Source organism: Anser cygnoides, chromosome 13 (genome assembly GCF_040182565.1).
Source record: "Anser cygnoides isolate HZ-2024a breed goose chromosome 13, Taihu_goose_T2T_genome, whole genome shotgun sequence".
Classification (NCBI taxonomy): Eukaryota; Metazoa; Chordata; class Aves; order Anseriformes; family Anatidae; genus Anser; species Anser cygnoides.
In genome coordinates, this window is record NC_089885.1 from 3096986 (window position 1) to 3122868 (window position 25883).

A 25883-nucleotide genomic window follows, 5' to 3' on the forward strand; every position below is an offset into this window, starting at 1 on the left:
GCATACCAGCTTCTCCTGGCAATGGTTCTCCATCCTTTCCTGTCTTTTGAGCTGTTCAGTCCCTTTGAAACCTTGCTATTAGAGACCTTGTTTGCAGCTGCCCTCTGGTTTCCTTTGGTAGAGACCAAAGGGAGAGCAACATGCTTCCTGCCTTAGCTCATAGCAAGATCCCTTAACTCCTACAATCCTCTCAGCCTCTTTGGGAGACCTAAATCCACCACATTGTGCCTCTAAGCACACACACATTGGTGCAATGGTCCTCTAGAAACAGCATCTCCAGTCTTTGCCTAGATAAGGGCAATGAAGCTGGTGAGGGGTCTGGAGAACAAGTCTTACGAGGAGCGGCTGAGGGAGCTGGGGTTGTTCAGCCTGAAGAGAGGAGGCTCAGGGGTGACCTTATCACACTCTACAGGTACCTCAAAGGAGGCTGTGGTGAGGTGGGGGTTGGTCTGTTCTCCCACGTGCCTGGTGACAGGACGAGGGGGAATGGGCTAAAGTTGCGCCAGGGGAGGTTTAGGTTGGATATTAGGAAGAACTTCTTTACTGAAAGGGTTGTTAGGCATTGGAATGGGCTGCCCAGGGAAGTGGTTCAGTCACCATCCCTGGAGGTCTTTAAGAGACGTTTAGATGTAGAGCTTGGTGATGTGGTTTAGTGGTTTAGTGGAGGACTTGTTAGTCCTCCTAGGTCAGAGGTTGGACTAAGTGATCTTGGAGGTCTCTTCCAACCTATATGATTCTGTAAGAGAGAACCACACACATGTGAACGGGTAGCTGTATCCAACAAACACAGCACAATTGCATGTGGGCATCATCTACCCAGAAAAAAAAAAAAAAGAAGATTAAAAATAAATAAATCATGAGGGAGACACTGAATAGCACCTGGAGCTGGCCTCACTTTACTGCTTTTACAGTCAGTAGGTAAAACCTGCATGGGCCAAAAGGAAAGAGGCAAACTCAGCTGAGCTCACACCTGAACGAGGATTTGTTTCAAAGCAGTCACACCACACTATAGCCATTCACTCTGTCAAGGTGATGGCTGCCAAACCACACCCAGACCCTTTTCAAGGCAAGATTACCTTTGAATCCAGACACTCCAGGGAGCCCGATTGGACCAGTGGGTCCCACGTCGCCCTTAATGCCTCGCAAGCCAAGCACACCAGGGAAACCTGGGTTGCCTGTGTCACCTTGGTCAGAAGCTGGGCCAGGGGGCCCTCGTGGTCCTGGAGGACCTGGAAGACCTAGAGACAACACAGGTAATTAGCACAATCTCCTCTTGGGGCAAAGTAAATGCTGTTGCTAACCCTAAGAAGTCATTCTAAGGGACAGTCACTGTTTGTGTGTCTGTATTTCCAGGGTTGTCCTCCTCCCAAAGGAAAAGAACCAGGCTCTACTTGCTTATGTAAACATAGGTACCAGCAACCTTTAAATCTTTTAAATCTTTTTAGACAAGGCTGTTAGGTGATGAACGTGCACCAATGCCATCACGACAAATCTTTGGAACTGTACTTGCTGCTGACATTAGGATGTGCTCCCTATGTACCTCTGAGTAGCAGTGAAGCTTTGCTGCCTCCCAGCTCACACAGAATACTTCTAAACTTCTCTAGGAGCTTATTAGGTTACAGCTCTCTAGGAGCTTATAGGTTACAGCTGTAGAAACCACAGTCTAATATGGAGCTGGTCTCCAAATGTAGACATAATGCGTTGGAGCAAAGCATCTATCTTACTGCCTGAGCCTGTCTTCAGTATAACAATAGGCGAAATGAATATGGAGCAGGGAGCTTTAATAATGGTCTACATCGAATCCAGATTCAACAGTAGGAATTGAAAACAGAGCTCTTTATTCTCAAACCCTGATCTAAAAAACAGATGATTAAGGTGACGCTACTCGAAGTCATTTATATCCCCCCAGACCCAGAGTTCTTCAAAGGAAGCATAAAGAAACAGAAATCCTCTTAGCTAGTTCACTCTCCATACCTGAACTCCCATCAAGTCCTGGATGGCCAGCATCCCCAGGCCTCCCACGTATATCAGAAGGAAGAGAAACTCCAGGAGTTCCTGGCAAGCCTGGCAGTCCCACAGGACCCGGGGGACCTAGAACAAGAAATACAAAGTGTGAGAGCACATCCCCAGCTCTTCCATCACCTTCACTGACATGGTCAGAAGTAGTGGCTGAGCAGTATTCATACTGAGGAGAACAAACAGACATCTCACTACCTGTGGGGAACAAAATACAATATACTCCTGTTCAGGGGAGGTACAGACACTGTAATAACCATGTAACTAACTGTTTCTCAACTATATGGCCACGTCACAGATTGAATATTTACCTGTCAAACTACTGCCTATTTCTGTGACCTTAGGAGTTCTCTTTGGTAATTCCTCTAACTGTGCAAACCCGCTAACCTGAGCTGCAACACATTTCAACAGGCTTCCAGAACATCAGTGTTTACCCATGTCTCCTGATGAGCCTTTTGGTCCCGGAAATCCTAGAGCACCTCTACCCAAGCCTGGAGAACCTTCTTCACCCTTCACACCTGGGAGACCTGCAGGGCCTTTCAGTCCAACTTCACTCAGACCTAATAAAGATAGTTAAAGAAAGTAAGAGAGCTTATTCAAACAATTTACTAGCAGTTAAATCATTACACAAGCAGACTTGCAATAAAAAGTTAACCATTTACCACCCTCTTTGCTGTTTTCAGTAGAGCAGCAGAAAGAGGTCTGGTGCCTGCTGTGCTACTCTGTGCAGAGTGAATTTAATCTGCAAGGTGCTGAGGGAGAAGCATAGTACTGTTCTGGACTTCCCACAGGCTTTTGCATAAGGATGTGAAGAAGAATTTGCTCATGCTTCTTAAAAGGAGAATCTGCTCATGTACATACAATATTTTGATATTTTTTCTTCATACTATGATTAAATCCAGAACTGGGTAAAATGGAGCAATTTTGTGAGGAACGTTGCTCCCATGATAGACCAATGTAGGCATTTCCCCAGCTATGATGCTTCTACTACATGTTTCCTTTACCTGGTGTTCCAGGAGACCCTTTTGTGCCTGGCAAGCCATTTAGACCATTTAAACCTGGAAATCCATGAAACCCTGAAAAGACATTGAGAACACTTACGTAAGTGAGCAAATAAGCAAATAATTTAGTTAGGTAGAAATGCACAGATGCTTCATGGAGACTACAACAGGTGTGAGAAACATGACACGGGGGAACACAGAATGTAAAGCCTCCCTTCGCACAGGCCCCCTTCGTGGAAACTCTTCCCACTGCTCTCTGTTTTTACCCTCAGTGAACCCCAACAGTGATCCAAATCCAGTGAGAGCCTCTCCCTTTCCGAACACTCCTCTGCTCATTTCTAGCAGCTGGTGCCTGCACTAGCATTGCCAAGAAATGAGCTGATTTCCCACGCACAGCTGGCCCACACATAGTGTGCTGCCTGCCTGCTGTGATATACTTGGATGAAACCCTAGTTTTCTGACCCAATTTCTGCCCCCTGAGTGCAGGCTCCAGACATACCTTTGGGTCCTGCTGTTCCACGAGCTCCAGGGAATCCGACAGATCCCGGCTGCCCTGGAGGCCCTGGTGGCCCAGGGATTCCTCTCAGCCCAGCATTTCCAGGAATTCCTAAAAACAAGCAGCAAAACGTTCTTGCATCACACATTCAGGACAAATCAGCTCACAACTCCATATTACAGCTTCTGATCCTGCACTTAACTCATAAGATAGGTGAATAAACTATTTACATAAAGAAAAACCAGGTCCAAATCTCTTTTCACCACCACTACTAGCGTAGCATTTATCCAACTATTTATTTGATAGTTGCTTTTTTTTTTTTAAATCAGAAATTGCATTCTTCATCACCCACCAAGTGACAGACTGGAATAGTATGCACACTGAATAACTAAATAGATTACATGAGTTTTCAAGTAAAATATTCCAACAACTTCCACTGTTCTTTCAAATTGATATCTTGATAACAATGTGAGAGCATACCTGCTAGTTACACCACTAACCAAAGACATTTTTAGCCATCCTTCTGGGTAGGTTTGGGTCTAGAGAGGGAGTGGACTCAAGTGTTGCAATGGAAGACTTTAAACAAGACCTTCTTGTTTAAGCCTCAGCTGAGATAGGCCAACCAGGGCTAAGGAAACAACAAGGTGAGGTTGTTCCAATCATGCAACAAACTGCCGAACTTGGGTGCCTTGTGCAGTACCTGCTGGTCCTTCTTGGCCAACATCCCCTGGGCCACCTTTGAGTCCATTCACTCCAGTGCTTCCTGGGTAGCCCGGTTCACCCTTGAGCCCTTCTCTCCCTGTCTCCCCTGAAATGATAAAAGCATAGAGCACAAGTTAAACTGGAGGTAGGCCTGAAGAGAAAGAGAAACATGTTAGACTGCCGCTGCAGCACTTGTGTCTGCTCAACCATTGTCTGGGCTCTGGACCAGACTCCCTGGATGGCAAACACCAGCCCAAGTTCCCAAGTTCCTACTCAGGAAGTAAAGTGGGACCCAGCATTAGAATTGGGCTATTTTTCTTTTTTTTTTTTTTTCTTTTTTTTTTTATTCATCCATTTGTGGCCCACTTGGATTAGACTCCTCAAATCTCATTTAGAGGACAAGACTGAAGTATTTAGATTTACAGATCACATACAGCCCCAGACTGGGCAATGTTATCCAATTTAATTTCCAGAACTTTGTACTCTTGAAGTGAACCACCAAGGGCTACTTCACCTGGGAAACCCGGGCCCCCTCGCTCTCCTTTCACTCCAGCACTGCCAGGAACGCCGAGAGACTCTCCCTGGTCACCTGGAAAAGGAAGATGAGGTGAGGAAGCCATTCTGTAAATGAGTGTGGGGAGCAGCTCTCAGGGCTGCTCAATAGCCATGTTTATGAAAATAAACCTTGCTTATACTGCAAATTCAGGAGGTAAAAAAGACAACAGTAAATGATGTCCCTGAGGTGTTTGAAAATGTTTATAAACAGCAATGGAAGTAAATACACTCAGGGCATGTTCAGACAAACATTTATGGGCAATTTCACAACACCCTACCCTTTATGTCACAAGCTGATCAGAGAGGGTGCCTCTTGTATTGTCCAACATGCTTCGTACAGTGCTGTGGCCAAGATTTCAAAGGATCATAAAGTTTTAAGGCATTTGGCTTGGAACAGATCTCATCTGAATGAATGACATCACAGGGGGACTTCTGAGCCAGTCACTGGAGAGCAACGGACACTTCTAGAACACAGCCTATTCATTTTAGCCATGAATCTTAGGACTGCATGTACTGAAAGACCATGTAAACTGTGAAAGATTTCTTACCCTTTGGACCAGGGAGGCCAATAGGTCCTGGGAATCCAAGTGGTCCTGTGATACCATCTGAACCCTGAAATAAAAGCCCAAAGCTAGCCTCTGCTTTTTATTCTTGCTCTTTCAACTTTGGGTCATGGGGGATAACAGACTGCAAAGATGTAGGAAGAGATGTTATCCAAAGTGTCATTCATCAGTACGAGCCAAACAAACCCCAAGTTTTGTGAAGAAAAATCCTGCCAGCTTCTGGACAGCTGTTTTGCTACAGAAGTACCAATTAGAACAAAGGATTTTCCCAAGAGCTCTTTGAGAAAATGAAGATACTTAAGAAGATATTTACCCTCTCTCCTGGCATTCCTGGAAATCCTATGATGCCACGTGCACCCTTCTGTCCTGGCAGCCCAGGCTGTCCAGATGGACCAGGGAAGCCTGGCTCACCATGAAAACCTCTCTCTCTGCTTGCTGACCCAGCAGGTCCAGGGAGACCCGGCTGTCCACGGCTTCCTGGGATTCCTTTATCACCTGAGTTTATATAAAAGAGTATAAATCCATTTCAAAATACAGACATTCGCTTATTTAGCCAACTGAGCTGTTACCCAAAGCTCTCCTTAGAGAGGAGAAAGGGATGAGATAAGATCTGCAGAACAGAGCCTCAAAGGAAAACTGTTTTCTCAAAATTCAAAGCTGCCATATGCAAATCTTGCTGAAATGTGAATGGCAGAACAGAAGACAGTAATACTGCAGACTCTGTCAAAAGGGCAGGCCACGATCCCCCAGGAGTAAGCAGTTTCTGAAGAACTGGTACCAGCAACTAGCGACAATGTTGTGACATACCTCTAGGTCCTGGGAATCCTCCAAGTCCAGCTAATCCAGGATCTCCTTTGTCTCCTTTGAATTGCAGTGCCTGTTCTGGAGGCCCAAGAACAGGGAGACCAGGTGGACCTACATCGCCTCTGTCACCTGAAGAAACACAAAATCAGATTATTCTGCAATAAGATTGCCTAACAGAGAAAGGGTATATCATTAGAAAGTGGCAGACAGTAACAGAACTTCAATTCCACCTTTGGCAACCAGACCGAAGAATTTCACAAGAACAGAACACATCACCCAGAAGAAAACATTAAATATATGCAGACATCTCCAAGAGGCCTCCCCAAAGTCCCTCTGCTGCACAGCCAGCAGAGCCTTTTAACTGTTTCTCACCTTTTTGACCTTGCAGTCCCAGAACTCCAGGGCTTCCTTTTCCTCCAGCTGCACCAGGAGCTCCTTTAAACCCATTCACCCCAGGGACACCAGGCAAGCCTGGCATGCCAGGGAAACCAAGCAGGCCAGAAGATCCCTTCTCACCTGTATAGAAAAGTTGAGAAATAGAGAAAATTAGTCTCTTCTGGTACGCTGCATACCCACCTAGCTGGCAGGTGGAAGCAGGATGGGTCTGGCCAGTAAAACGTGGTGGTGTAAGCACAGCAGGGCCACTTCTCTCATGGGTCTCCACTCATGATACTTCTCAGTTTGGCTTTGAGAGCTTCACCTTGCTTCCACTGGAGGGCAAAACCCAATCAATTTCCAAGAGAGCAACCTGCAGTTACACACCTGTACTTCCCTCCCCCTAAAATAACACTTGGTTAATAACCAATTACTGTATTTGTGCTTAGTGGCCATACAGATGGTAAAGCTTTACTTCCCATTGGGATTGTGCTTCATGTGCTCCCTCCTATGATATTTCCCTTACTTCATGATTTCATTCACTGTTCCTCATTTCTTCAATTTTCTTGTCTTTCTTACATGATTCTTTGTACTTAGGGGCCCACGTCCCTAAGCTGGACCTCCTCATGACTATAATTTGATAATTAAATCCATCATACATAATTCACAACTCAGCAGAAAAACAAATGCATTCCAACACTAGTTGAGAAATCATTTTCTTCTGATGAGGATGGCTTAAAATCAATGCTAACAAGGTTATTTTTTGTTGGGCACAGCAATCTCAGACTGTCCCCCGATGGAACACATACCTTTTGGCCCAGAGAAACCTGGACGTCCGTTGTGACCAAACGGCCCAGGTGGCCCCAAGAATCCTCTTTCCCCAGGAGATCCTGGAGCACCATCAAGACCTGGGAAGCCTTTCATTCCAGCAGGGCCTTGAGGACCTACATCCCCAGTCAATCCTTTGACTCCAGGAAGTCCTGAATCAATACAAGAAAGAACTCAATAGATTATGTCACACAAACACTGGGGCAGTTTAGTTGACAGCTTTCCAAACTCTTTAAACATAGCATTGTTCTAATATGACAAATGGACCTTAAGGCACATGCAGCCTACTAGAAGGCATAAAGTTTAGAACTGCAAAAGCATTAGTCATCTAATAATAAAATACCTATGAAGAGGGTTACTGCCTACATCACTACACCACTGGCAAGAGTGAAACCCCTTATGATGTATCCATTTTTGTCTCCTTTAACAGATACTAAAGTGTAGAGCATCAGTCTTACCTTTACCGTCAATGCAGCCAAACCAGGATGGGGAGCATCATTAATGACAGCTTCTGCTACCTACCCCATCCTTTGGGTGAACCAGAGATCAATTGGAGAGGTTTTTTTTGTTTGTTTGTTTTTTACAAGTTTCTTTTCCACCTTGGTAGTTAAAGTGTTACTTCTCAAAAGCAATTGCTTGCTAAGGGAACAAGCTTCTGATTGTGTTGTCATAAAACCAACATCGTATACACTCAGTTTTGCCTCTAAATGTTTCAGAATGTTTCTAGCTGAAGCTTTGTAATGGTTTACAACTTTAAATAAAGGCTGAAACCATTGAAAACAGAATGCTTAGATCCAAAATAAGGAAGAGAAGAAAAAATCAAGTGATTCTGAAAAATGTCATTTGCAGCAGTCGCACCCAGTATATGAGCTTCATTGTACCCAGGACAAACATTTTAAGTTACAACCCAGTATTTTTTATTTTTATTTTTAGCAGAAGAAAAAATGGCTGCTTCATTTAAAAAGACAAAGAAAATGCACACTTAAACGTTGTGCATATTAAGGATTTCCTTATAAGTTTCAGGCTTTGTTACCATCTGAGCATTCTCACTACAATGGTTCTTTGCCTTCTGGCTTGATTAGCAATAATAAGGGGTATCACCTATAGTCAATGCAATTCTTGTAGCATTAAAAGCTAGGTTGTTAGTCCATGAGCTTTTATGCTACACTGCATTTTCTCACCTTGACAGCCTATGTGAAGAACCCATAACCAAACAGTGTGACATCAGAAATGGGGAGTTGATGATAAATGGAAAAGAAACATGGTGAAGGAAAAAACAGATAAAATATGTAAACAGAAAGAACAAGGATAAAAAGAAATTAATGATTCAGAGAATACAGCTGAAATATCTTAGTCATTTGGAGTTTATCATCCTAACAACGGAAGGTTTTTAAAAACAGTTGAAGGAAACGGTCATGTATGGCACACAGTCCATAAAAGTAAAATAATAGGGAAGTGAAAGTCATGTTAGCATTCAAATAAAAAACTTCAACACTATAATTTTCATCTAGAATGAGGTTAGTGCTTTCATTCGTTGCCACCATGTTCCAGCACTGTCATTGTGCATGTCAGAACAGAATTACATCACAGACCATTATCTACTAATTCCCAGGTGCCTCTTTGCTTGATTCTTAAGTCTTGCATTTACTGTTATCATGAAACTCTCTAGACAGTGCAGCTTGAGAGATACTGTTGTACTCGAGTATTTTTTCCCTGTAAAGCGAATGGAAATAAATTTCTTTTCTGCCCTCAGTGTAGAAGATATAAGTGCTTCTTCTAACAAAGCCAACAATTTTCCAATCTATCAAAATCATGTCTCAAACAACCTCAAACATTAGAAATTAATCATCATGAAAATGGGAAATGAAGATACAGCCAGACTGTAGATGCAGAGCTGTTAAAAATATCAGGATACTTTCTCCTATCTTTCTGCTGTATTTCTTACAGCTTTGGGGCACCATTTCTAGGCAGAAAGATTCCAGCAGAGGCAAAAGACTCAAATTCTGCACTCAGTTACCCCTGAGCGGGGGTAGGAGCGCACTCCCAGCAAATGTTATGCCTCTCCCACACTTCCTCAACATTGCAACGCTCAGCTACTTGTCTTCATTTGAAGATGTTACGTACCTGGAGCTCCTGCCAGGCCAACCGATCCCAACGGTCCTGGTTTTCCCTTAATGCCAAAAGGACCTCCAGGGCCAGGAGGTCCTCGCAATCCAGGGACACCGGAATAGCCTGGATTACCCAGTTCGCCTTTAATACCTAGGAGGCCTGGTCTCCCATCCAGCCCTGGGAACAGAAAGATGGGAGGTTACAGAACAAATAAAATAAAATGAAAAAATGAGTTGTAATATTCAATAATAATTCAATGAAAAAGTGAGTTGTAATAAAAGTCTGTAAATTGCATTAGATTCTAAGAGAAAACCACCAAATTCCCACCTGCAGGCAGCTTAGAAGATTGCTGACAGAGTATCTTGAAGAGATGGTAAAGAGGAAAGATTTTTGAAAGAAACAGTTTGATATTCCCAGATACAAGCAGCAACAGTGCTCACCTTTTGGTCCTGGAAATCCAATATCACCTGCAAGCCCTTTATCACCTTGGAGTCCAGGTCGGCCACGCTCTCCCTGGGCTCCACTCTCAGCACCAAACACATCTCCAGGAGCTCCTTTAGTTCCAGCTAAGCCTGAAGGACCCATCTTCCCAGGCAAACCATCTGTCCCATCCAGTCCTGGAAGTCCTTGAGACCCTTGCTCTCCTCGAGGTCCAGAGAAGCCTTGAAGAGAAATACAGTAAATGTCAGACAGCAGAAGTACAGGCTATCCACTCCCAATACCATATCAAACCAAATCAACATTTAAAAAAAAAAGGCTGTTTGGAAAGCTGCAGAATGTTTTGGTACTGAATTAGAAACTATGATTGGTGAGAAAATGTGATGAAAATGATAAAAACAATTGAAATATCCTTTCAATTTTTCTTTTTCTTAGAAGAATACTTTAGGAGTAACTTGAAGCTGCAGCTACAAGTCTTACATTTACAGGCTTGGTTTCACTAGACAGCAGATTAGGCAAAAAGGACAAAAAAGGAGGAAGATGACTACTTCAGGCAACAGACAGGCACTATCTCACTACCACCACCATCCACAAAAGCTGCAAAGATATTTTCGCAGCTTACTTTGTCCTCTACATCAGACAACTTCTGGCACTGTGGGACAGAAGACACTGACAGCCCTGGCACAAGGAGGACTGGAAAGTACTCTCCCTTTGTCAAGCAGACGCTAAGTAGCACTGCTGTGTGAATGTTTTGTGCTGCTCAGCAGTTGTATCACAAAATCAGTGACTCTGTAAAATTGACATCCCCATTTAATGCACTGAAATGATAAGAGATTTCTACAGCCATATCCACAGAGAAATATGATTGATATCAACCTAGCTTAAAGAGTCTTCCCTCACCACCCCCTGTTGCTCCTTATTTACTACAACCATTAGAAATTCCCACAGCTAAAACAAACCCAAGCATGGTGTACAGACTTTTACCAGAATAACACATGGCTTAAAACAGGTAAACGGGTTTTAAAATACTTTGTGGTTTCTAAACAGTTACAAAGCATGTGATGATAGTCTCTGAAGAAACGAATTGTGTTGGTCATCCTATTTAATTCCAGCAGCAGTATAATACTAAAGGCAGGTAACAAGTATAACAAACATTTCTTCTTCCTTTTTTTTTTTTTTTTCCTTCCAAGCTGCAACCATTTGGTTGCAGAGATTGCATTTGGAAGGATCACAGTGGAGCTCACAATGGAGCGTTATGAATGTAACAGGTGGAAACACGGCCTACATTTTAAGACAACTCTTTTGATAAAATATTGTATACATTAATCAGATAACAAAAACTCTTACCTGGTTCCCCTTGCAAGCCAATTATTCCTGGAGACCCTGGCTGTCCTTTTGACCCATGTAATCCAGGTTGCCCTGGAATGCCAGGAAAGCCTTTGCTGCCTTTGGGACCTGAAGATTAAAATATTAATGAATGAATAGCAGAAGACAAAAGTATAGCACCAGAAAACAGGATCAGATCTTTTCTGCAAAGTTAGTGCTTGAAACACTCACTGGATGCACAATTTAAGCTAAATAGCTTCAAAAAACCATGGCTGTTACATCAGCTATGTAAACACAGAAGATGAGGTTCAGAGGCTACTTGAAAGGGGAAAAAACGGTGCAGTCATTATGATCCTCCATGGGATTTAAGCCCAGCCCCTTTGAAGAATAAAGAATACTATGCTGTCAGTTAACTCTCTGGAATAACTATCACTCATAGGATGTTAATTATCAGGTATTATCTTCAGTGAGGACTAGGTGCTTCTTGGTAGTCAGGCTGTGCGTGAGGACCAGCTTGTCTCCATACCTGGCAATCCTGGGAAGCCGGGAATCCCAGGGGGCCCATACGCTCCAGGGACAATGCAGGGCAAGGTGATACCTAAAAGAAAGAAACACTGACTTTGCACACAGACCTCTTTGGAGACTTCTAACTACTCAGGGGCTGCTCGTAGACATCAGCTCCAGCTCAAAGAAACGAGCAAGGCTCCTCTGCAGTGTGGATGTGGCAGGGAGCGAGAGGGAAGACAACCTCATGGTGTCTGATCTGCTCCCATATTGAGATGTTATGCAAATGTTGAAGGAAACTTCAGGGCATTTTCTACTTTGACATGAGAGGATCAAAGGTCAGTTCTCAATTCATTGCTGTTACCTTGATTTAAGGCATCCAGTGACAGCAAAGCTCATTTAAAAATGATTACACTCATGATAACATATCTACACAGAGCTGTAATAACACTTCCACTCTTACACAACGCCAAACTGCTCTATTTTCATCTGAGAGCAGCTCCTCTTCATAGTCAGCACTAGCTTTAAGGACAGAGATTCAAAACCGGAATATCTGTGATCTAATTTGTGCTTAGAATGGATGCAGACACCTAATGCCACGATTGCGAGATGTAATACATGCTTTGCTGCCTGCACTTGGGTAAGTTTTGAGAAAATATTTGTTTGACAAAGTAAAAGTTAAAATGGTACTAACACAACACAAAAAATCCAGCTTTGCTCTTCTGCAGTCCTGTGTGAGCCTAATGTGGAATGCTTTATAAAATAAAAAGTTGAGGTCCATCTCTGAGACATTTCCTTCTCAGACACAGTATAGTAAAAATGACATTTTCAAGCAGCAGGGCAGCAACTGGCATGGAAAGGGAAGTTGAATTAATTTTGTTGTATTCACAACACATGGCTTTAAGGAGTGTCTTATGTGAGTTTTCCAAAACCAGCCCTGTACAATAGCATATTCTATGTTTTATGTTATTAGCCACAGGCAGAATGGTTGGACAATGATTACTTCATGTAAGGATAACTGAAAAGCAAATAGGGCTGTTTCCTCATGTGTTTTGCAAAATCATGTAAGCAAGGCTTAGTGTAAAAGTTATATAAGCAAAACTGTTCCCAGCTAATTAATACCCTACAGAATCACAGTTTACAGAATAATATCCCAATATCAAGGAAATTAATTACAAAACGATCATGTCAGGCATAAAAGCAAATGCGGACAACTCCAACATTTTTGAGTAATCATCTTATGCTGGATAAAATCAGTCTAATTTTATAAATACTGAGCTAGACTTTTCCAAAGGCAAGACTGTTTCACCCTGATTTACTGCAAAATTCCTCAGTGGTCTTTGACGTGGTAACTTCAATAGCTCACAGTCTCTTTTTAAATGTCTTTCCTCATTTTCACGATAGGGCCTTTCAGTCTGGGTACTATGAGATAGGATTATTTCTTCCACCCACACACATTTCTTTAATATTAGATGAAACTTACTATATCAAAGGGTCTTTTAATGCTTTCCTAGTATTGAGGGCATGATGTATTCACAAGCTTTCTTACACATTTCCACGGGGGTGCAAACCGAACTGGCTAAAGACTTTTTCACACTTTCCTATATTTTGACTAGAGATAATTTCCACAAAAGACCATTCACTTTTAGCAAAGCTTTGACGCAGCATTCATAGTAAGCTGACTTCTGATGTGCTACACAGAATATCTAGAGTTCACATCATGCACAGAGCAGTTTACTTTTACTTATCTTACAATGCAATTTTAATTCAGTGGATTTTGTAAGAGACAATTTACCAAAGATGTAAGCATTCATAGTTATGAATTAATAAAGCTTTCAGCATTTAACATGTTACTTGGCTAAGAAAAAAAGCTTATGTAGACTGTTCCAGGAGGACACTAATGCCAGCTCTCTCCTCACCCCACAACAACAGCACAGCATGACACACGTCAGGTAATGTGCCATCCAGCATGTCTGTGCAGCCTTCCCATTGCTATTCTGGCCTACCTCTCACCTCTCTGTGGGTTTAATATTCCTCTGCCAAGCTCCTCAAGGTGTAGTGGTCTCATCACCAAGATTTTTGAACTCAGAACAACAGTTTATCAGTTCAGAAACATATGCAACCACATCATCTGCAAATATACTGTTAATACTGTATTATCGATGCTTACAGAACTACAAAAGTAGAAGCCTACATATGTAAAATACTCATGTAATACCTACTCTGTAAAAATCTAGAGCTCTTTTTATTTCAGTAACAGTTCTGAGAACTAATTCAGAAGTCCCAGATACCAGTGAGTTACCATTATTACCTAGACAATGAAGTGGGCTGTGCTTTTTAAAAACTTCATTTTAACTGTCTTCCTAATTACCTTTGGTGTAAAATGGCTCTCCAGCAACAGTCAGTGAGTAGGCTCCATCCAAAACAATTAGTGTTTGAGTATTCAGCTCAGATACTTGCTGCTTATTATCTGTGTCCTCCTGAGCATGACAACTTGACAAAGCAGTGACTGCTATGAGAGGTCTAGTGAGCCCACAGAGCAGTTTTAATTAATTTAAAGAGCAATCTTTAACCTAATGCCATCTTCTTGCCTGGTACAAGAACAGCAGTAGGTTTAGTGCCACTTAACTTGTAGCAGCTTTGCACCTTTTCAAAGTGAGAGCAGATCCAGCAAAACCTACCTGGGGGTCCTGGAAAACCTGCTTGTCCTGGAAGGCCATCCAGCCCTGGGTCACCTGGCGGCCCACGAACTCCACTAGGACCTGGATATCCAACACCAGGAGAACCAGTCTCTCCGTGATGGCCCTTGGTGCCAGGTAATCCTGGCAGTCCTTTCTCACCTGGGAATCCCAGCGCACCATCCCCCTGTGCACAGCAAAGACAATTACAGCTGAAAATCCAAGAGATGTGGAAAGAACGTACATCACTGTTACTTTAGCAAATGCATAAAAGTTTGGTCAGCTCTATGCAAGTTTCAAATGTGCCTGGGGAAGTACATGAAAACCACTGTAAATCATCCACCATTATTTCAAGATGCAGGAAAACTCAGATACTATTAGAAAATATTTTTTATGTTGTGTTTGCCAAAACATTAAGTATTACATATTCTGAAAGATTAGTTTGTGTGTTATTGTAATTAATTAAAAAGATTCTGGTGTGGTTTTTCTACTCCAAGATTTGACTTGTGCCGACAGGGTCTTATCTATCAGGACACAACGTAAAACGGCATTAGGGCCTCCCCCACTACAGGAACTTTATTGTTTGACTGGGCAGCCAGAGGCATTGGCCAGTGCCAATTATTAATCTTGATCAAGACAAATCTATATTCAGGAATGAGCTCTTTTTAATGTATTTGGAGACTTACCACACAGATAATCAGGGCTAGTAAACCAGGCCTTTCTGATCTCTCTGCTCCTTATTGCAATCCTAAAGCACTGCTGCTAAATTAATCTGAACTTACCGGAGGGCCTGGCGGGCCTGGCAAACCTGGAAGTCCATCCCTACCAGGAGTTCCTGGGATGCCTGAAGGTCCTCTGGGCGCCGTCGCACCACGGTCCCCACGAGCACCTCTGCCTGTTGCATAGGATGAATCTCCTTTTTCTCCCTTAAGGCCTGGAAGACCTTGCTGGCCAGCTGAAGCCTACAGAGCAAAAGATTAAAAAAACAAAACTGCCACCACCATCAAAAAAACAAACAAACAATCAGGCATACGAACATGCAGAGAAAAGCCTTTGCTTTTTAAAAATGTCATATGAGGTCAGGACACAATGACTGGAGCTAGAAAGAAGCTCTAAAGGGTTTCCTATTGTATACGTTATGAAAAAGAAAAAAAAAGTTTGAGTATTTCCAAATGTTTCAGTTAAGTCACTACAATTTTACAGTGGCAAGCCAAACCTGGGTATATAGCACTATAGTGATCCAGCAGTCTTGGATGGCATCTGGGAACACTGTATCAGTCATGATTTAACAGGGCCCAAGTATTGGAGGATTGAGTATTTATTATTACACCCTATTACTTGGTGTGCTGCATTCACTGACATTGATGAAGATACTCTGAAGTCATTTAGTGTGCTTAGACTGCATCTGAGACAGACAACTTTTATAGCTATGAGCAATGATGTGGACAGAGCTCATCATTCGATTTCAGGTCTTCTCTCCATACAGAAGCATATCTGCTTCCACGGGTGGCCCTCACTTAGAGAGAACCCTGGGTCTAATCTATGCGTCCCAAGAAGCCCTCGGATGAATAATTGTTACTGCTTTTACCTGTGACTGCTAAATTGCAGTTCTCAGACCTTAAGAACCATTTCTTCCCCCATTTTTACATGATAACTTCTCTACTTTCTGATTCTTTCCACAGATTCTTTTCACAGGGTTTGTTGATTTTTTGTCCAAGCAAGTAGAAGAAATTATGCCAAAAATATGTTCTGGTTTCAATGCGATCCACACCAGGAATTGCACAGGGCCACTTTTTCTCCTGTAATTCATGACAACCGATATAAACTCTTCCTTGTCTTACCAGAGGGCCTCGCAGTCCTGGTGCACCCACAGTGCCTGGGTCTCCACTAACGCCCTTGATCCCAGGCACGCCAGGGATTCCCGTTGGACCTTGTGGACCTGAGATGCCTTTTACACCAGGTCTCGTAACTCCTCCATCACAAGCACAATCACCTGCCTCTCCTGGAAAATACAGTCAACACCTCAAAGTCAGTTTCATTCGGATAAAGACCCTTTTATGGTTTCAAGAGCTCCAAAAGCAATATTGGGACAAAACCATTCAGACATGATATGATGTTGTGCCTACTCTGTTCAGGCCATGAGAGTGTCAAGCAGGGGGAAGCTTTGTCCATGTTAATTTCTGTTCAACACCCACCACCAAATTACCACGTGCAGCATGAACCTCAGCATTATCTGGTACATCATGCTTATTTCCTTGACCTCTTCCCAAAGGTTTCAATTCTCCAAAGCAGATGATTTTAAGGAGAATTTTAGGACAGAAGTCTTGTGGATCTTAAGGGACGGTTGCCTGTCAGAGAAAACAAATCTGTACTCCCACTCACAGGAGGTTACAGTGACCCTCAGCTGGATATCTTTATCTTTTCTGGAATTGTAACTGGGCGCAGATCCAAACCACCATAACGCACAGTGATGTTTACATCATCCCACTTTAGTGTTCCATTATAAACTAAACCCCAAATTCTCATAATTTTTAGCACAGAGGTGAATAAGATTACGTTTCTCTGTCATTTCCAGCCTATATTAATTACAAAAGCAGAACACAGGGCTTTATTTCTAAGTCTTGTTACATCTTATGGCTTTAAAGCACAACTTGTTTAGCTAATTGGGTATGAGGTGTTTATCTGCTCATTTGCCTGAGAAGAGCAGGAGGTAGAAAATAGGATTTTAGTGGCAGTGCTGGGCACTACTCTCTCTAAAACATAAAGGCTGCTGCTCTTCTTATCCACCTCCAAGCTTCTCTGATTTGTCATAAAGACATTTCCACCTCATCCCTTAGGTTATTAATCACATGGAAGTGAGATCATTCGATTGTTGAAAGGTTCTTCCAAAAAAGAGACAATTACCTTTGTAACCCTTTGGACCCAAAGCTCCTGGAAGCCCTCTCTGTCCAGGCTCCCCGGGGGCCCCAGTCCTTCCATCCAAGATTGCGTCCGGGAGGAATGAAGGGCCTACATGTGGAAAGCGAGCAAAAGCCCTGAGAAGGCTGTATTTCCAGCTCATTAATTACTTATAATGGCAGGGATGCAATTGACAGAAATGGCACTGGATCAAGCTGCAGCTGCCTAAGTTACACAAAAAGATGAACCTGATATTATGGGCTACAATCCTCTGCTACATGTTTGCCTTTAGCTTCCTATACAGAAGAGCAGAAGATCTTACAAAGTGGATGCAGCAGAGTTTTATTCCTCTGTTGCTCTACTATTGCAATTTTTCAAAGACTTAATAGCTGGCCAAAGAACCAACCCAACTGCAAACAGGTTGAATAGAGAAGCACAAATGAATTCGTTCATGGCCTGTCCCCACTGCAGCATTATGCAGAGGATCAGATGTGCCTTCACAGCTCTGGGACAAGCTGACACTCGCATGCAGGGACTCATGTGGACAGAAGTTGAAGGAGGAACTAACCAATGTGGTGGTGATTGTGGTGACTGGCTACTGCCTTTTTGTTGGTGCAGAAGTTATTGCGTATGAGCAACGTCTCTGCTACTGCTGGCATGGTAGAGTCATTCCCAGGGCTACCTGCCTTCTGCAGAGCTTCTCATCAAGTCCCTGCAGTTCAGGAAAGAGACTAAGTGGCAAAATGGTTATGGGAATTCCCCTGTCCCTCACTTTACAGCTGCAGGACTATTCTATCTCTTTATATGCTGAGGAATACAATGAAACATGAGCTGGCAGAAACAGCAGAGGGTGATCCAATAGTGATCTAACATCATCTGAAACGATGGTGTCTGAAAGCCCTTCCCCTCAGTGACAACAGCAAAATGGAGTGCCAATGAGCACATCTGATGTTCTGTGGAAACAAACTGCAGCCATCAGCTAAAAACAGCTACAAGAGTTTTACTGACTCTGCAGAAAACTTAGCAGGATTTGACTGACAAATAGTTATTGGTAAGACGGCAGTTATTTCTTCTCTATGGAAAATAGTTTCATCAGAGTATGTTCATTGGCTCCATCGCTGGAGTGTGTCCTGGTTTTGAAAGTTTCACTCTCAAGAATAACACAGGCTGCTTGAACTCAGTTTATGGCAGAATATTAAAACATAAGGTTTGCATACAATCATCCCTTTTTCATTTACTATTTATCTTCTGAGGAAAACAAAACAGTACATAATTAACCCAATCAGGACATATATACAAATGAGCATGTAAATATGAAATCACATTTCTTTAGGTTCATAAACTGTCTCTTCAGGCATCCTGTCTGATTCCTGGTGCCCGAAATACCTCCTCACAAGATCAGGCATTTACTTCAGGTACTCATAAGGTCAAGGTCTCTTCTTTATCTAAGCCAGTACCAGGGCAAACATTATTTGGCTTTTCTCCCATCATCCGGCATGCTATATCTCTAACCTCCTTTCTTTTCCCCAGCTGAAACATGATTCCTAGGAGTCAACTGAGCTGGCTAAGTTTCATCCTACTAAAACAGTGCAAATATAGAAAGTTGAAGAAAAAACTGTACATTTTAACAGCAGACATCTGAGGGTGTTAGCCTTGGGGTTAGTTATTACATTTGCTATATGACAACACTACATTCACTGGGAGAAATCAAGTAGCTACATTTTCATGCTACATCCTTACTATGGACTACCTTCTCAGATGACTGCCTGTTAATAGACAAAATAATCCAAACTGAGTAGACAGAACTGGTACTTAGTTTGGGAGATGCAGCACCAGTCAATGCAAACCTATGAAATATCAGGCTTGATCTGCCATGCTTAGGAGACTAGCCTAGAACTTCAAAGTCCTCTGTTTCATAAATTGTGTCGATAAAACCTTGTGCTTCAGTCTATCAGGTTCCCACTTCTAAAATTGTAACTTTTTTTTTTCAGTTACATTTTTTTTATCCTGCTGATAAATATGTTTAAGGTTGTGAGTTACAATTACAATGGGATGTCGACCAAGCCTTTAAAATTTACAGATGAATAAAGTTCACTGGCAAATAAACAAACACATAAATGATTATTTGTCTTGTTTCACTATGAATGCAATATAAAAACAGATGTTAAAAATGTACATACGTGATGAGCCAGGCAACCCTGGTGCTCCTGGCAGACCCGGTAAACCATCTCTACCAGGACTGCCTGGTAATCCAATCGTTGCTCTTCCTGGTTCTCCCATTTCACCCTTCACACCTGGAATCCCTGGAGACCCTCCAGTGCCCATTCCATCTAGACAACATTGACACAATGAGCAGCTATCCAGCAGCAAACATATTCTGGTATTTTTAATGGTATGAAAATTACTACTGTGTCCTGAACTGTAACCATGTTAGCAAAGGACAATTTATAATATCATACAAAGGAAAACTTATTAATTGTAGCTACCAACTGGCTTCCATTTACACACTCCTTTGGACATCCAAAAAACTTTAGAGGGCTGTATTCAAGTCCCACTAATAGGTTAGATCATGAACTATGGAAGACTGCAATTTGTTTATTTTCATATTGCGTTTGAGTGAGATATTTATATGTGCCTTAGTAGTTCCTAGCTCTGGATCGTTGCTGGTCAGGACTTCACAGATGTATTCAGGTGAAACAAAAACTTTCACATGAGATTTTTGATGGGACAAATGGGTACCAGCTACAGTGGTTTTATGTAGCCAATCTGATAGCTCTCTATTGCAAATACGAGAAGTCATTAAAAAAAACCCTCATTTTCAACAACACTTGCAATTATTTAAAATATTCCATTTATAGCAAAGGTTTTGCCAATCAACTCATTTGAAATAGAATTCAAACAACCTTCCGTGCACCAAATATTTACACCTGAAGCCTTGAAATGGACTGTAATCACTGTAATTCTGCTCCATCCAAGACAACATACAAGGTTTTCCAGTGCCATCCCTGACTCATACTTCTCACAGGGCAGCTTGCAAATCAGCCAGCTGAAGGAGCAGGGAGAGGCTAGATCCAACACCTTCAACATCTTCAGGCTGCTACTCAGAGTCTCTTAGCAACAAACACACAGAAAACAGCCTGCTAAGGGCAATTAGCAGACGCTTTACCTCTCTCCAGGCCTGGAAACCCTGGAGCTCCCGGAAGGCCTGGTAAACCACTGCCCCCTTCATCTCCTGGAGGACCAGGTATTCCTGGGTTTCCAGGGTCACCTGGGGCACCTATTAGACAAACACAGAAAGACAAAGAAGAAAAACTTGTGAGAATTTCTGCTGAAAGGCTCTGTTCAGTCTTCTAACTCAGTGGCCACTGATATTGCCAGTAAAGGCTGCAAAGCCATTAGCAGTAAGGCTGTTAGTCCAAGTTAATGGTCAAAACTGGTTAGTCCAAGTTAATGGTTAAAACTTCCTCCTGAGCTCTGGAAGAGGTTGTTTAAAACTTGACTGCATGTGAAAGCAGAATAAGAGACATCACTCAGCTTGTCTTCTCATTTTTATAGCTTCAGAGACTGTTCCTGCCCAGGACTCATACAGCTGTGGCATTAACCAAGCTCCTTTTCCCAACAGTATTCTTAGCACACTGAATGTCAAATAATACAGAATGACATTCAGAGTACCCATTTCCATGCAACATAAGAAACCATTTTTCCATGGTAAACAGAAATAAGACACACAGGTAGCCTACATTTCCCCATGCTCACACACAGTCAGCCTCCTAGGAGCTGAACATTTCATTCTGCCTTTAAACATATCATTCTGCAACCTGGGAATGAAAGGTTTATTGTAATCTCTGGTATTATATACCTGGGACCAAATGTATCTGTATGCCACCAAAACAGAACTGAAAGGGGGAATAACAAAGAGATATTTCCAATTTGCAATGTGGAAAAGTGGTAAAATACAGTAATAATGAAAGTTGGGATCAGAGAAAGTGCTTTAAACTAGTTCCAAAGCAAAATGGAAATGTGTACCTGAAATGACTACACCTTCCCTGTCAACAACGATAGGAGGGCCTGGGGGACCCATGTCACCTAATTCACCCTGTAGAAGAAAACAGATTCACACCATTATTAGAGATGGATGGTAGAGGGGAAGACTGCTTGTCATGACACAGACTGTATTGTGGTAGCAGGGTCTGGTCATTCACTGACTAAACATCACTCTTTTCCTTGATGAAAAATTCACTTGTTCACTTTGATATTCTGCTGTTCACAACTATCTGCAGTCCTCATTTATCTGCTCTTCCTGTCTGATGGAACTGATGGCTGCTTAAGACAAAGTGCTTGCTAGTATCCAGCTATCCTCTGAAGGCATCCTGTTACCTCAACAGAAAGCACAGACATATACACACCATGTGTACTGAAGACCAGTAACCATGTTTGCATATTGACCAATACCACGTAGACCACTTTTTTTCAACTTGTGGTATGAATATGAATTCATAGCTGCTACAAATATAAACATTTTTAAAAGTATCACTGCAGATACCTGTTGCCTTGGAACCCTGAATTTAAATAACAGGAAAATTGATTCCTCCATAAAATCACATAAAGAGAACAAGCAAGTTGTGACAAACAGTAGTATCGCTCCGCCTTCTCACTCTAACACAGTATTAAATCCTATTTAAAACAGGAAGTACAAAATCTGACTGTTGTCCAAATCACCATCACACGTAATATATAATAAACACAATTCAGTGTGCCAAGGCAGTGCAACACTTTGATGCTTCTTCCAGTATTACTGCTCTGTACATAAACTTCTACTATTCTTCTGCATGTTCTTCACAAAAAAACCCTTCAGCACTTGCATTTCTCATGCCTGCCAACCATATAGCAATTTTGGTGGCAAATAAGTTGTTTTCACAGCAAACTACTATCCCACCATTTTCCACTCAGTTTCCAGATGTCTGAAAGCCTTGGCAGCTATCTTAAACATTCACTTACTTCCATCTAATCTTGCCTCAATTGCCCAGTACATGTGGCATTTGTGTAAGGATGAAGGAGACAGGAGACACTATATATACAACTGTAAGTCATGAAATTACGTGAATAAATGTTGTAAATGTATTAAAATATCTGAGTGTTCACAGTTCAGCAACCGTTCAATTTTATTCTCATCGATAAAGTAAACGAGGAAGTGAAAAATACTGAATATTCACAGTCATACAAAGGTAAAGAGGGGGGTCTGACTGGGGCAAAGACATTTATTCATGCAAGTATCTTTACAAAAGCAGTGCTTCAGTGTTTTCATGTGAGAATTTACCTTTGTGCCTTCAACTCCATCCAGTCCTGGATAGCCTGGAATACCTGGATGACCCTGTACAGTCACACAGGAGAACATTTTTACACAGTGAGACAATAAGCCAGTGGCTAGCTGAGACACCTGCAGTGCTTGGACTTGAACCACAAACCCAATTCATAGTATTACAAACACTGTCAAGCATCTGCAGAAGTAATAAAGAGAAAACCGACGGCATCAATTTCTCAGCACTCACAAAATACCTGAGCCTTTAGGCCTCCTTGTGCTGGAAAAATTCTGAGAACTTGTGAACAGGCATGGTGGTGTCTCAATGAGGAGACACTTTGGAGCTCTCACAGAACTCCAGAAATGCTTGAAGAGTCTCAAATGCTATTTTCCTTGCACCCCACACTTTCTCTTCACTTTGTTCCAACTCCGTCAACCCATTGGTCCTAAAACTTTTTCAATGCCACTGGGAGATCCAGCTTTCTGCTACCCATTTTCTGGTAGCATTCTCTCAGACACCAAAGCTCCCCTTCTGGATGCATGACTGGAAACCTACACTGAAGTGATCTATTTTTCTCTATTAGGTAGTGTATCAAACTGAGCCTTGAGTACTGAGTACTGCAACTGCAGAAAAAATGGAATATTCCAAGAGCTCTGGAGCAGGGAACCTTAATTTTAAACTCCTGCAGTTGTGGACAGCTGTCTTTGACAGCAGCTCATGTTGCTTTCTTGAGCAATTTCCACTGGTGCATCTGAAATTAGAAGTGCTTTAGCATGCTTTCAGCCCCTTGATCACCTGGCCATTTCTACTTGGTACACTACAAAAAGGTATCTGCAAAAAAGACAAAAGTGAGAGAGTTTGGTTGTTCCATAAGGAAATGTAATTTCCAGTCTGTGGAGGTGGTCCCTTGAACACATAGGGATAACTACAGAAACAGTTGAAGAGATCTAGAGATGGACTTTCCAGTTAGTGCTCACTAGTTTTATAGGGCAGATGCATTCATGCATCAGAGGAGAGCTTGGAGCCAATAAAGAGATCAGATGATCGTAAGCAGGTAGATGGTTTCTGCAATTGTAAGTACAGTAAAAAATAAAAGAACATTTCACCTTTCTCCCTGGAATCCCATCAGATCCATCCAGTCCCAGAAGACCCTAAAACAGCAAAACACATTACGTAACTTTCAAAGGCTCCATGTCGGTCTGGTCTTATTATATCAGGCTCCAAGATCTCAGTACCAAAGAATGAAAAGGTAAACTTTCAAAAGGAGAAGGTACCACTAATATTCCATGTCTTCCATATACTAACAATCATCACTGAAAGAATTCAGCAGAATGATTGATAAAGGACCTCTTATCTTCTTTAGTTATTGTCTTGCTAATCAGTAGTTCAAGTTAAGTAAGTCACAGTGTCTCAACTTAGTAGAAAGGTAGGTAGGTAGTTTGTAATTACAAAGCCATGAAACTTAATACAGACAAATGCTTTCTATCTTGATGATTTGTTCTTCACATGCAGAACAGAATGTCTTGGTCTTTCTGTTGTGTATGAGCACCACGTGTCTGCAAAATCACAGTGATTTGAAGAATTTATGGCTGGCTTTCAAAAAAAAAGCTTTCAAAAAATTGGAAAAACACAGGCCTGGCAGTGTCAAGACCTCAATTAAATATTTCTGTATGATTTTCTTGGACTGCTATGCTTGTATTCATCTTTAATCTCACCTTTAGTCTGAGACTTTAATGAGAGAAGAACTATCTGTTGGATCTGTTGTTGTATGATGCTGACTACTATGGGTCCCAGTCCTATGACTGGGACTTCTACATGCTTTGGGAATGCTTGGTGAAAAGTCCACTTCATGAGACTAGCTCGAGAACAGAAATGTAAGGACTTTATAAGGTTACCTACCCTGCCACCTGGCAAGCCAGGCACACCTTTTTCTCCTTTTTCTCCAACACCTCCAAACCCCTGAGGAAAAACATCAACATTAAATCCATGATCTGTCTGCAACTTAACAGCACAGCCCTAAGACAGAACAAGCACAAATGCAACTATTACTGTAAACTGTACAACAGAGACACATAGAAAACTGACTTTTTCTTCTGAGCTTCTTTTGCCCCAGAAAGAAATCCCGTATCAAGCAGTGCAATATGTGCAGTGCATTATCTTCTTCATTCAATGCAAGTAACACCCGGCTATAAACACCCTGCAAGTCCTGCTAACTCCATATCATATTCTACATTTTAAAGTGCTTTGAAATCTTATTTCTTAACAGCAGTACCTCAAGGCAGTGCTCAGAGCATACTTTTTCACTTCTAAAGCCTCCGAATGACATAAAAATAGCATTTTCACGCTCAACATTTGGAACTGTTTGGTGGCTTTCCCACTCAGCAAAAAGTATCAAATCCAGAGATGGAACACCAGGATTTAATTTCAGCAAGTTACAGTAGTTAGGCAATTTTCAGGCTTCAATCATGAAATATCTTATGCTTGTGGTTAAGTTCACACATATGTTCAACCCCATCAGCTTCAATGGGTCTCTTGTGATGCATTAAGCTAAACATGCACATAATGGAACATGTCCAGAAAGGCTAATAACAAACTGTGCTTCATGAATGTGTTTTTTTTTTTTTTTTTTTTTTTTTTTTTTTGCACACCATTATACCGAGAACAGCTGTAGGTTGGAAAAACTGGCAAACAATTTATCTTTTTGGTCAGAACTTCCATAAAATATTTATTCCCCAAACTTATCTAAAGAACCTGTGTTTACAGTAGGTTATAAGCTGGGAAATAGCTCTCTGGAATCCAGAGATAAATTGTTGTTGTAAATTCATACAGGGAAGATACTACACATTCCTGAGTTTATGAGCACTAATGCTTAACAGGCCATTTAAAAACTGGATATACATATATATATAGAGAGAGAGACAAACAGTCAGAAATAAAGATATGCATATGTGCTTTACAACTTTAAAGTAACAAAAAGTATGTTTAAACGTAATTAAAAATAAATAGGATTTTTAAAATATATCTAGCTCTGTGGGACATCAAGGAACATTGCCATCAAGCGGCCATGTAAAGGTTATGTCTACTTGCAAATTTCCTCTTGCAAATGAAATGAAAATTTATTCAATCTCTAGCGGTACAACACTGTCTTCTTCATATTTCCAGGACAAAGACTGATCAGATTACAGTTACACTCTTCAAAAATCCTGTGGACATTTGTATCAGATTTTCAAAGTTCTCTGGTGCCTTGAAACTCCTGTAGAGATTTTATGAGCTATGCAGAGGCTTCTGAA

General features: G+C 41.8%; 1 protein-coding gene across 2 annotated transcripts in view; it reads right to left on the reverse strand.

The window, feature by feature from the left end:
• The window catches only part of COL4A6 (collagen type IV alpha 6 chain), a 130374-nt gene that overhangs the window by 7054 nt on the left and 97437 nt on the right, over nucleotides 1-25883 (reverse strand). For both annotated transcript variants that reach the window (XM_067004888.1, XM_048070766.2), the window contains exons 15-40: nucleotides 24493-24552; nucleotides 23700-23744; nucleotides 22611-22664; nucleotides 21320-21389; nucleotides 20460-20570; nucleotides 19474-19623; nucleotides 17300-17404; nucleotides 16237-16397; nucleotides 15178-15357; nucleotides 14399-14582; nucleotides 11740-11811; nucleotides 11235-11342; nucleotides 9890-10111; nucleotides 9465-9626; nucleotides 7322-7492; nucleotides 6510-6653; nucleotides 6141-6266; nucleotides 5647-5828; nucleotides 5319-5382; nucleotides 4730-4804; nucleotides 4214-4321; nucleotides 3517-3624; nucleotides 3021-3092; nucleotides 2451-2576; nucleotides 1975-2091; nucleotides 1077-1238 (exon numbers count right to left, since the gene is read on the reverse strand). In XM_067004888.1, the coding sequence (XP_066860989.1) occupies nucleotides 1077-1238; nucleotides 1975-2091; nucleotides 2451-2576; nucleotides 3021-3092; nucleotides 3517-3624; nucleotides 4214-4321; nucleotides 4730-4804; nucleotides 5319-5382; nucleotides 5647-5828; nucleotides 6141-6266; nucleotides 6510-6653; nucleotides 7322-7492; nucleotides 9465-9626; nucleotides 9890-10111; nucleotides 11235-11342; nucleotides 11740-11811; nucleotides 14399-14582; nucleotides 15178-15357; nucleotides 16237-16397; nucleotides 17300-17404; nucleotides 19474-19623; nucleotides 20460-20570; nucleotides 21320-21389; nucleotides 22611-22664; nucleotides 23700-23744; nucleotides 24493-24552 (3139 nt within the window). The remainder of the gene's footprint in view (nucleotides 1-1076; nucleotides 1239-1974; nucleotides 2092-2450; nucleotides 2577-3020; nucleotides 3093-3516; nucleotides 3625-4213; nucleotides 4322-4729; nucleotides 4805-5318; nucleotides 5383-5646; nucleotides 5829-6140; nucleotides 6267-6509; nucleotides 6654-7321; nucleotides 7493-9464; nucleotides 9627-9889; nucleotides 10112-11234; nucleotides 11343-11739; nucleotides 11812-14398; nucleotides 14583-15177; nucleotides 15358-16236; nucleotides 16398-17299; nucleotides 17405-19473; nucleotides 19624-20459; nucleotides 20571-21319; nucleotides 21390-22610; nucleotides 22665-23699; nucleotides 23745-24492; nucleotides 24553-25883) is intronic.